The following is a 12851-nucleotide window of genomic DNA, read 5'->3' as shown; positions in this document are numbered from 1 at the left end:
CTTCTGAGATGTAGAATACAATATTTAGTTTCTTTTCACATTCCTTCAGCTTCTTTTCTTTTCTTTTCTCTTTTTTTCTTTTGAGTTCTTCTACCACTTCACCTTAATTATTCTTCTCTTCATATCCAACCTCACACAATAAAGTTGATGAAGGTTGCTCTGCTTCATTTACAACTCTTTATTATGGTGCGGTGAACATGGAGAAAACAGATGTCCCAATCACGAGATTAGATGTAAAAGGTCAATATCTCAGAAATTCTGCTACAAAAAAGTGTAAGCAAGCGATGAATCTTGTACTAGGGGTGTTCGCGGTGCGGTTTGGTTCGGTTTTTGAGAGAAAAGTCATCCGATCCGATCGTTTAATTAAAATGCGGTTCGGTTTGGTTCGATTTTTTTCTCGAAGTCATCCGAACCAAACCAAACCAATTAAATTCGGTTTGGTTTGGTTCGGTTTGTTCGGTTTTTTCACTCAATTAAAAAAAATACTACCATATTATTTCACAAGTTATAATATTGAAATCGACAAACACAAATACACAATAGCTAACAATAATAATAATAATAATAATAATAATAATAATAATAATAATAATAATAATAATAATAATAATATAGCACTAGTAGAAAAGCATTCTAATCTAGTTATACATTCTAATAATAAAGAGACATTGAGATGAATGGATTAATAGCAGGGTAACAAACTAACAATGTATCAGAATTGAATATATAGATATCATGAGTCAAGAGGAATGGAGTAAGTACAACAGACATTGAGATGAATGGATTAATAGGGTAACAATGACATCAATCCAGCATTCCAGCTCCCCTCACTGAAATTGTAAGCCTAAACATTCACTAGCCTGGTCACCATCCATGATGCCATAATCTCTAAGATAAATTGTTTCAATGACATGCTTACGCCCTTCATAACATAAGCAAAACTGCCCCCAAACATGAGCCCTACAATTCAAAAATCAATGGAAATATAATAAATCAGCTAAGAAATTATGATAATCTGGTAAATCAACTACACCATAACACCACCTTCTGCTCAAAGAAGATATTATATTGGAAATTACACTTGACATCTAGTAAGAATAATTGAAGATCAAAGTGTGACTTGTTCCAACAATATTCCAGCATCAATAATATGAACAATAAAATGAACAATAAACTGATTTCAATAAACTGAACAATAAAATAGATTGAAAAAATAAAATAGACTGAACAATATTCCAGCATCAATAAACTGATTCCAACAAGTCCTCAACAAAAGCAATAAACTCAACTGAAGTTTAAATCAAGCACAGAACCAGCAATAAACAAGCAGCTGAAGTTTAAATCATTAAGCACAGAACCAGCACTGAACAATGCACTCGGAGATCTGATGCTTGTGGATTCATTCGGAAGAGGAACTGGCGGCAATCCGGATTCGCCCATATTCTCACTTGAACTGGCGTCAAACTACATAAATACAATAAATCAAGGCCAGAAACACAACAACAAATAAATTAATAACCAGCAATAAACTGCACAACAATTAATCAGCAAGTTATCAACATTCAACATTTAATCAGCATTCAACAAATAATCAGCATTCAACAAATAAATTACCAAGTTATCAACATTCAACAATTAATCAGCAACCAGCAACAGCAAGGCAGCAAGCAGGACATTTCCAATATAATGAACCATTAAACAACAATAACATGAACCATTAAACAGCAACGCAGCAAGCGCCAAGCAGGACATTTCCAATATATTCAACCATTAAACAGCAAGCCACTGAGCCAGCAACAAAACTTAGCCAAAAATTGAACCATTAATACTTACACTAATGAACAAATCAACAAAACTTAGCCAAAAATTGGTGGTCAGATACTCAGATATATAAAATTGGTGGTCAAATATATGAAATTTAAAAAATTATAAATTTAAAAATATCAATTTTGAAGATCAAATTTGTTAGTCGTGTCTACTCGGCCAATTGCACGTAGTTCATCTTTTTCTCCTCAACTATTTTGTTTATTTTTCACATAGTGTAAGAAGTTCAACACTGAGCCAGCAACAAAACTTAGCAACAAATCAACAAATCAACAGTAGCAACAAATCAACAGTAGCAACAAATCAACACTAATGAACAGAATGCAAATGGTAAACATTACCTGAATCGGTGGCTCGGGCTCCATATTGACTTGGGAGGAAGGCTGAGTGGGAGATTGGGAGGTGCTGCCGTGCTGGGTTGAACTGACGGGTTAGGGTGGTGGCGTCTCAACGGCGGCGGCGTGGTGCTGTGTTGCCGTGTCGAGTCAGTCGGTGGTGGCTTCGTCTTGACCTGATGTGCGACGGCATGGCTTCGTGTTGGCCTGAAGAGGGAGCGCTGGTGGGTGGCTGGGTGCGATGAGTACTGAAGAGGGAGTGGTGGCTGGCTGGCTGGGCGCAGGTCGGCAGCCGGCAGGTGTGGAGATTTGGAGAAGAGGGAGCGATGAGTACTGAAGCCTGAAGGTTAGGGTATGGAACTATGGATTGTGGATTTGGGGGTTAGGGTAGACGGTTAGGCGCAGTTTCGTTTGGGGGGTGGGGGTGTCGCGCAGTTTCATTTGAAAGCGGGGGGGGGGGGGGGGTATGGGCGTGTCACGCGTGTGGGGCCATGGGGGTGGGTTAGTAAACGTTTAGGGTTTTTTTACTAACCAGTTCGGTTCGGTTTGGTTAGGGTTTTCAGATTCAAAACCGAAAACCGAACCGAACCGGACAAAAAACAGCAAAATCAGTTTTTTTCGATTTTTTCGGTTATCGGTTAATTCGATTTTCGGTTCGATTCGTCGGTTTAGTTCGGTCCGGATCGGTTTTGAACACCCCTATCCTGTATCAAAGCCAACAATGGAGAATCCGATTGGAAATCTTGATATTCAAACAATTGCAAACCTAGTGAATCTAGTGAATCAACTACAGTCTATGACTACTCGCACAAATGTGAGTCCAATTTCAAATCTGGTGAGTCCTTACTTCTTGCATCCTAGAGAAAGTCCAGGAACTCCTTTAATTTCTATAATTCTTGGACCTAATAACTACCACGCTTGGAAAACAGCAATGTCGCGAGCTCTTATGTCTAAGAATAAGTGGTAGTTTGTTGATAGATCTATACCTAAACCAGCAAGAGAAGATCCATTGTTTAGTGTTTGGGAAAGATGCAATATGTATATTGTTTCTTGGTTGAATTTGTCATTAAGTCCTGAAATTGCACATAGTGTTATGTGGATTACTGTAGCAGAACAATTATGGAAGGATCTTAGGCATAGGTATTATTAGGGAGACGTTTTTCGAATGGCTGAGTTGCAAGAAGAGTTATTTGCAGCAAAGCAAGGAGATTTGAGTATCACTTTATATTTCACAAAGCTGAAAGGAATTTGGAAGGAGATGGATAACTTTAGTCCAATTCCGAATTGCAAGAATTGTACTGCAATCTGTGATTGTGGCCTAGAGGTTTGCGAACTCCAAAAAAGAAACTTATGTGGTGAGATTCTTGAGAGGTCCTAGTGATTAGTTTTCAGTGGTAAGATCTCAAGTGATGCTTATGAAGCCACTCACAAAGTTAGATGATGCTCTTTTAATACTGCTGCAACAAGAAAGACAAAATGCAGAAATAGGTGAATGCAAAACATTGATTACCACTACCAATTCGAGGGCTAATTCTCAAGGATATCAAACAATCAGAGGAGAAAGGAACTTTCACGGCATAGGTAGTAAAACAAATGGTGGCAGAGGCGGCAGAAGCAACAAACAATGTACTTTTTGTGGAAGAAGTGGTCATATTGAAGATGTATGCTACAAAAAACATGGCCTGCCACCACATTTAAGAAACAACAATGGCAGCAACATGATTAATAATGTGATAGCTGATGATAAAATTGAGAATATCAGCAATATTGCCACATCTTCTCAGGTAATAAATGGGGGTTTTGAGTTTCAATTCTCTATCGACCAGAAAATGGCACTGTTAACACATTTGGAAAAGGAGAATTCACAACATTCAAATCATAATAGCAACAACCATGTAGTCGCACTACCTTCTAATCAAGGTATTGCATGCATAATGTCTTTATCAATTTTTAGCCTAAATTCCTGGGTCATAGACTCCGGAGCCACGCATCGTTACTTTTTCAATGAAAGCATTTAGGACAATATATCACATTAAACCTTTGCATGTGAATCTACCAGATGGAACGCAAACCATAACTGACATAGCAGGCATAGTACAATTTACAGATTAATTTCACTTACTGTATGCATTATACATTTTGAAGTTCAAATTCAATCTCATATCAGTGTCAAGGTTGGATCTGATCTTAGATGCAGATTCATTTTTAATGATTCTTCTTGTGAGATCCAGGATCGTCTCTCCAAGAGAATGATTGGAGTAGCTGTGCAAAAAAGAGGACTTTATGCTTTTGAGAACCTCACAACAGTTGCATCCACAAGCATAGCATCAGTATTAACATCGATAATCTCACCTTGCAAGTCCAACAAGAGTGACACAGTCACACAGAGACACTTTGGCATTTTATACTAGGACACCTTCCAGATCAAAGATTGAGAATCATGCAACAGTTTTATAGTTTTTTAGAAAATAAAGGATTAGTTGATCCTTGTGACTCATGTCACTTTGCAAAACAAAAATGACTTCCTTATTCACTGAGTGATTCACAATCTATATCTTTGTTTAAATTGATTCATATGGACATTTGGGGGCCAATTGCAACCCCATCCATTGTAGGACATAAGTATTTTCTTACTATAATTGATGACAAGAGTAGACACACATGGTTATTTTTCATGAAATCAAAAGCTGAAACTTCACAACTTGTTCAAAACTTTGTGTATTTAGTTCAAAATCAATTTGATGCATCAGTAAAAAAAATTAGAATAGACAATGGATTGGAATTCAAACTTAACAGTTTTTACAATTCAAAGGGCATAGTGCACCGACTACTTGTGTTGAGACTTCTTAGTAAAATAGCATTGTAGAATCGAAACATCAACACTTAATTGAAGTGACCAGAGCTCTGATGTTTCGTTCTGCATTAGCAAAACTTTTTTGAAACTATGCAGCTGCTCATGCAGTGCACTTAGTTAACCGAATACCAAGTATTGTGTTGCATAATTCATCACCATACCAGATTTTAAGAAACAAATTACCATCCATTGATTACTTAAGAGTTTTTGAGTGTCTTGCATATGCTTCTACATTAAATGCCAATAGAAAAAAATTGAATAAAAGAGCTAGAAAATGTGTATATCTTAGTCATAAAATTGGAGTAAAAGGGTACATATTGTATGACTTATCAAGCAGGGATATTTTTGTGTCACAAAATGTGTTTTTATGAAAATCTCTTACTGATAAACTCCAATTTTGTGGTTTATATTGTGTTGAATTTGGTGGGTTTTATCAACTTTTCTCACATTTATTCAATGAAATAGCATGGTTTTGTAATTCTCCCTAATTTGTGCTTAAGAGTGAAAACATACTTTTTAGACCTTTAAATTGCTAATTTTAATTCACTTTAATTCTATTCGATGTCTTGATATGTTTGTTTAGTGATTTCAGGTTTATAAGACAAGAATTGGATGAAAGAAGTGAAGAGAAAAGCATGCAAAGTGGAGAACTAATGAAGAAATGAGGATTTGCAGAATTTAGGGCAACGCGTATACGTGACCCACGCGTACGCGTGGGAAGAAAGTTTGCCAAGTGACGCGTACGCGTCACCCACGCGCACGCGTGACGTTGGTCACGTGACCTCATTAAAGTGAATATGCTGGGGGCGATTTCTGAGCCATCCAGGCCCAAATCCAACTCATTTCTGAGGCTATTTGATGCAGAAATCAAGAAGGGTCAAGGGGGGAGGGGGAGAATTAGTGTAGCTTAGCAACATGTCTTAGGGTAGTTTTCTAGAGAGAGAAGCTCCCTCTTCTCTCTAGAATTAGGGTAGATTTAGGTTAAAACTCTCTTAGATTTAGTGTTTAATTATTGTTTTGATTTATTTTTCCTTGCAATTTATTGTTCTTACATCCTTACTCTTCTAGTTTTATTTGTCATTCCCTTTATTTTGTTGCCTTTATGTTTATGACACTTTGTTGCTTTTGATTTTCATTTAATGCAATTTATGTTTTATGTTCCTTTATTGTTTAATTGAATTCTTATTGTTATTTTCTTGCATTGGGTAGTTGTAGATTTAACATTTCTTGCCAATTTACCATACTTTCCTTCTATGCCTTCCAAGTGTTTGATAAAATGCTTGACTTAGGTTTAGAGTAGATTTTGTGCATTCTTGGCTTGGAAAAAGAAATTAGGTGCTCTTGAGTCATTAATACCCAACTTATGTTGGTGATCTAAAGTTGTTAGTTAATATTGTTTCCATTGACGCTAATCTTTTGTTAATTCAATTAGTAAGTTGATTAGGACTTATAGATTGAGATTAATTAGTCTTATTTAATTTTCTTCCGATGTTGGAGATAACGAAATAGGATTATCTCTTGGTAATTATTGTGATATGATTAATGACTAGGATAGAAAACTTTGATTCTCAATCCTTGCCATGAATGTCTCTTTTTATTCATTGTTATATTTAGTTGTTTGATTTACTTACTTGTCACTTTATTTTTCTTGTCATTTAAATTCTTACCTTTTTAATTTCTTGTTTTATCAACCTACCCCGTGAAACTCATAACCAATAATTAAGCACTTGATTGTAATTCCTAGGGAACGACCCGGGACTAATACTCTCGGTTATTTTTATTGGATTGAACTTGTGATAACCAAATTAAACTTTGATTGAGGATTATTTGTCGGTTTGGAACTATACTTGCAACAAAGTGATTTCTTTTATCGAGAAGAAATTCTAAGCCGACGATTTTTCTCTTTCACTTACCTTTTATAAAACTCAATTCTATTGAATCTAGAAATTGCACTCACAATGTCACACAACAAGCACCTACCTAAGCACCAAACAATTTCACACACATTGATCCTTTTGACTTTTCATTTTATAATTACTTTACATCATCTGCATCACCAACAACACATATTATCACACACAATACAACACATACACCCACCCAATCTCATGATTCATCTCATCATGTCCATTTGGTAGTTGCCATAGTGATCATATTGTCTCTGACATACCTGAACCAACAATTGATATTGTTCTTAGAGGATCAAATGCCGAAGTCTCTAGTTCAAATGGGCAAACAATCGTAAGTCCACATGAAATAGTACATAACATTCAAAGGTCAGATAGACAGCGTAAACCTCTCTCTTATCTAAAAGATTACCACTGCATGCTTGCATCCTCTAATGACTCAACTAGTCTCAATGCATCATCTAAGCACTCATACTCTCTCTCACAAATAGTTTCTTACAATTCTCTTTCACCCAAACATAAATCATTTTCATTAGCTGCATCCATGCATGTAGAACATAAGACATATGATGAGGCTGTTGTTGATCCAAATTGGAATAAAGTTGTTGATATTGAACTTTCTACTTTAGAAAAGAATAACACTTGGACTCTCACTAAACTACCTGTGGGGAAGAGGACAACATGATGTAAGTGGGTGTTTAAACTAAAGCTTAATCTGGATGGATTTGTGGAACGGTATAAAGCCTGGCTGGTTGCTAGGAATTCTCACAGATGCAAAGGGTAGACTACAGGGACACATTCAGTCCTGTAGTCAAAATGAACACATTTAGGATAGTGATGTCTATTACAGCAATAAAAAATTAGCATTTGCACTAATTAGATGTGAATATGGTATTTCTTCATGAGAATTTAGATGAAGTAGTGTATATGAAACCTCCTCTCGGATTGTCTCTCCCAGTACCAGACTTAGTATGCAAGTTGAACAGGTCCCTTTATGGGTTGAAGCAGGCAAGTCGGCAGTACAACACCAAACTTGCTGCCTCACTCATTGCGCTGGCTATCAACAATCGAAACATGATTATAGTATGTTTACAAAGTGCTCCAATGGTGCTTTTACTGTGTTGCTTATGTATGTAGACGACCTTGTACTTGCTGGGGTAACAATTTGGCAGAAATTCATCGTATGAAACAGTATTTGCATGACCTGTACAAAATCAAGGATTTGGGAGAACTCAAATACTTCCTTGGAATGGAAATTACTCGGAGCAAGAAGGGAATAGCTGTTTGTCAACACAAATATTGTCTTGATCTTCTCCAAGATTATGGCATGTTGAGAGCAAAACCAATTTCTACACCAATGGACTACACTCACCACTTATTGAAAGGCTCAAAGACTTTACTCGCTTCTAACTCTGAATATCGAAGACTAGTTGGACGACTGTTGTATCTCACAAATACCAAACTAGAAATCTGCTATGCTGTCAGCAGATTAAGTCAATTCCTCGATTGTGCCACTGATAAAAATTTTGGAGCTGGGTTACGAGTTCTAAAGTATCTAAAGGGAGCACCAGCAAAGGGGTTGTTCTTTTCATCCACCACTGATCTCACCCCATCTGATTTCTCTGACAGTGATTGGGGTACATTCCTAGATTCTAGAAAATCAGTCACGGGCTATTTTTTCTTTTTGGGGACTTCTATCATTTCTTGGAAGAGCAAGAAATAAGACACTGTCGCAGCATCCTCATGTGAACCTGAATACATGGCACTCATTTCAGCAACTCGAAAAGCACAATGGCTCACCTACATGCTTAAGGAGCTTCAGGTCAAACGAACTAAGCCAGTGGTCATCTACTGTGACAGTCAATCTGCCTTACATATCGCCACAAATCCGATTTATCACGAGAGGACAAAGCACATAGAAGTTGATTGCCATATTATGAGAAATAAATGGAAAGAGGGGATGATAAAGTTGATGCCAATTCGAAATAGTGAACAAACTGCTGATATATTGACTAAAGCTCTAACACCAAATATGTTTAGTGTATGTGAAAGCAAACTAGGACTATTAGATATACATAGTCCAAGTTTGAGAGAGGTGTTACATAAGCAAGTTGTTAGAAGGTACTAGAAGCACAATTGCGACTAGTAACTTAGAGAATTTGTACATTAAAGTCTAGTAGAGTGATCATTATATATATATATAGTTGTAACTGTAATTAGCAGTTTTGTGATTCTATTTTCTTCTTAGATGTGGAATACAATATTCAGTTTCTTTTCATATTCCTTCACCTTAATTCTTTTTCTCTTCATATCCAACCTCACACAACAGAGTTGATGAGAACTACTCTACTTCGTTTACAGCTTTTCATCAGCACCATACATATATAAATATACCTCTTTTTTATTTGTCTTCTAATTTTACTCTAAAATTAAAGAGTTTTTTTTTTCACTCACTCTATCTTTCTTAACTTTTTATTTAAGATACCATAATTTCTAAACTTATTATCAAAATATAACTTTCTTTTAAATTATATATTGTTCATTATACAAAAAGTGTTGAAGCAGATCACAAATTTTATATTTCTTTTTTTCTCTTATTTTATAAAATCTTTTATATCTATTATTATTTTTAATCTTTAAAGTTATAATAAAATTAAATGTTGAGATTTAATTTATTTTAAGAAACTTGTAATTCTATAATATTATTATAAATAAAAATATTAGTTAAATTTTATTTTTTTGATTCAAACAAGAATTATTTTTTTAATTAAATATGTTGTTAATATAATTAATTTTAATTGATTTAATAGTTAACTCATTAATTTATTTAAATAAATATTAAAATTTGATTCAAAATTTGTACATATAGCAATTTATTATACGGTCACAAATCTTTAAATATAATTTAAATTCGCATATCGGACTTGAGAATGACTGAGAAAGAAAAAAATAATTGTAGATGGGCCTGTTAACGTTGGTTCATTCGTGCTCACTCTTCTTCTGAGGAAGGAGAGAAACGCAGACTTGAGAGTTGAGAGTGAAAGTGATGATGTTGTTTCGATCAAGTTTCAAACTTTTCAATAGCTCCCGTGTTTCTGCCTATCAATTATACTCAACAGAATCACTTCTTTCTTCTTCTTCTTCTTCTTCTTCTTCTTCTTCTTCTTCTTCTTCTTTCTCAGAACTCCGACATCAAATAATTGGGGGTAATGGGGACCCCAGAATCCCTGTGACCCCCATTCTCAACCAATGGCTTCAACATGGCGGATCCCTCACTCACAATCAAATCCAATATCTCATCGCAACCCTCTCTTATTCGCGTCGCTACACGCACGCCCTTCAGGTTTTACACTTCAAGTTCCTACCTTTACTTTTCTTTTAGCACATAGTAAAGCTTATTCAATGGTACCCCTTTAATCTAACACACTGAATGCAGCTGGTTGCTGATTCGGATTCATGTTCGTTTTTGGTGGCTGACAATGTAAATTACAGTCGGATCATTGTTTTGTTTTCATTTATTTAGGCAAAGTTTGTGCAAGTTGAAAATGATGTTCGTTCTATATTACTTTGATGCTAGTTTGTTTAGTTAGTTTATGCATACGATAAGATACTATGGTGGCGTTTGTTTCATTAATCTTATCACTTCTAAAGGGATAATAATAAGTATAAGGATAAGGTTTAGTTATAGTTGCTGTTATTGATATTTTTGTGTTGCCTAATCATTGATTCGATTATAATTTCAACCGGGTAAGTCACTTGAATCATGATAATTGATAGCGAGGTTTTACTAGTTCAATTTTTTAAACGATGTTTATAGTATTGTTGTGCTTGACTAATGGCACCTAATATCGGGAGTTGATGAAACATTGCTTTTGTTAGATATCAGAATGGATGAGTGAGTCAAGTAAATATAACTTGACCCCAGGAGACGTTGCTAAACATCTCAACTTGATATCGAAAGTTCGTGGCCTTGAACAAACCGAGAGCTTCTACAGAGGCATTCCTGATGCCCTAATTGGATTCAAGGTAAATGCTGCCCTCTTGAAATGCTATGCAGAGCATAAATCTTTGGAGAAAGCGGAGGCTATCATGAAGAAAATTAAGAAGGTTCGTCCCGTGAACTCCCCCGCGTGTTACAATATGATGTTGAAACTCTATGCGCAGTTAGGCAAATATGACAAATTAGATAGTCTAATGCAAGAAATGATGGAGAAGGACATACGCAATGGTGCTATGTTTACTATTCGGTTGAATGCGTATGTGGCTGCTGCAGACATAGAAGGGATGGAGAAGTTACTAATGAGGATGGAAGTTGATCCTCTTGCAACTGTTGATTGGTATATTTACACGACTGCAGCAAATGGTTATCTGAAAGGTGGCAATGTCGAGAAGGCCTTGTCAGCACTGAACAAATCAGAGCGGTTAGCTGTAGGCAGGAGCAAGTGGCTTGCCTTTGCATCTATTCAAACTATATATGCTGCTATTGGTAATAAGGATGAGGTTTATCGAATTTGGGACAAGTGCAAAGCCTCGAATGGATTTTGGAATAAAGATTACCTCTGTATGTTAAGCTCTTTGGTGAAGCTAGGTGACATTGTTGGAGCTGAGAAGATCTCCGAAGAATGGGAATCCAATTACAAAGTATTCGACACCAGAATTCCACATCTTATGATCCATACTTATTGTAAATTGGGTATGTTGGATAAGGCTGAGGCTTATATCAAGAGGCTTTTGGATAGCGGCAAGCAATTGCATGCGTCTACATGGGATAATTTGGCAGAACACTACTGCTTGGATAATAATATGGAGAAAGCAGTTCAAGCAATGAAGACTGCGCTCTCTGCAGAAAGATCTAGACGGAGGCCTAAACCCTTTGTTTTGGCTGCATTTTTAGAGTACCTGAAGGAAAAAGGAGATTTGGAATCAGTGCTTCAGATCCTCAAGTTCTATCTATAGTGATTAGAGTGGAAAATCAATTAGATGAAGACACTGAACATCTTGATGAGGATACAAATGATGTTTGAAGGTAAAGTTTAGTTAGCAGAACTAAATTACATGTCTCAAAATGTGGCCAAGAGAGAGTAGATTATGTAGTCATAGCTGACAGATAAATGATTTCTTTTTGTCCACCTTTGTTTAATTAAGTAGCGACTAAAGTTTAAGTTTTCATCATGATGTGCCATTAAATCATCGATCTAACTTTTTCACTATCATATATGTTAACCTTTAAACAAGGTGGATACTCTAACGAAGATTTTATAATTGTCATCATTTAAAGATATTTCATTTTTGACTATTGGATCATAAATTCTAGAGTTTGATTTTCATATGTTATAAAAATGTTATCTTTGTTTAAAGTGACAAAACCAATAAGTCATACTTTTTAAACTAAGATCATTATGAAAAAATGTTTTTGACATCTTCATTAAAGTAATTGCCATCAAACAATGTTTAGGAAATGCATGGTTTTATTTCACACTACATGATTTTGAGCGTCCACAAGATATTTTTTTAAGTATTATTTGTTTTTATCATAGATTATTTTAAGTATAAAGTAAGTTAATTAAATGCAGTACCTCTAACTAACTGGATTACTATATCACTCTTTAATTGTAATTAAGAAAAAATTCTTTCTGATATGGCTATCCCATTGGTGATATACTGGCATTGATGATTTGATCTTTGATGCATAACAGTTGATACCACCAGGGATGCTCCTGGCTAGGAATTTGGATCTTCTAAATTTTAAATTTGTACTTTAGAGGGTAAAGTGTGATCTTCTACCCTTAAATAGTTTTTCTTTTATATTTATTTTTGGTTCCACCTATAAAATAAATGGTGAGATATCACACTTTACTTTCTAAAATGAAATTCAAATTTTAGAGAATTCAAATTCCCTGGCTAGTGGCTAATAAGGTGTTGGGGCATGTG

The 12851-nt window shown here is 35.5% G+C and overlaps 2 protein-coding genes across 2 annotated transcripts; one reads left to right on the top strand and one right to left on the bottom strand.

Annotated features, from left to right (window-relative positions):
- Positions 1–642: 642 nt before the first annotated feature.
- LOC112771529 (uncharacterized) lies at positions 643–2326 on the bottom strand. The gene is made up of 3 exons (XM_025816299.3): positions 2166–2326; positions 1290–1464; positions 643–960 (listed from the first exon to the last, which is right to left on the bottom strand). The coding sequence occupies exons 1-3, from the start codon at positions 2187–2189 to the stop codon at positions 845–847; spliced, it is 315 nt and encodes a 104-aa protein (XP_025672084.1). The 5' UTR covers positions 2190–2326; the 3' UTR covers positions 643–844.
- A 7519-nt stretch (positions 2327–9845) lies between these two features.
- LOC112772395 (pentatricopeptide repeat-containing protein At2g20710, mitochondrial-like) lies at positions 9846–12089 on the top strand. Its single transcript, XM_025817332.3, has 2 exons — positions 9846–10263; positions 10800–12089. Exons 1-2 carry the CDS (start codon positions 9967–9969, stop codon positions 11874–11876), a joined length of 1374 nt encoding a protein of 457 aa, XP_025673117.1. The 5' UTR covers positions 9846–9966; the 3' UTR covers positions 11877–12089.
- Positions 12090–12851: the final 762 nt, after the last annotated feature.

Source organism: Arachis hypogaea, chromosome 18, assembly GCF_003086295.3.
Source record: "Arachis hypogaea cultivar Tifrunner chromosome 18, arahy.Tifrunner.gnm2.J5K5, whole genome shotgun sequence".
NCBI classification, from domain to species: domain Eukaryota; kingdom Viridiplantae; phylum Streptophyta; class Magnoliopsida; order Fabales; family Fabaceae; genus Arachis; species Arachis hypogaea.
The sequence above is the reverse complement of the archived record's forward strand: the minus strand, read 5'-3'. Positions and strand labels throughout refer to the sequence as shown.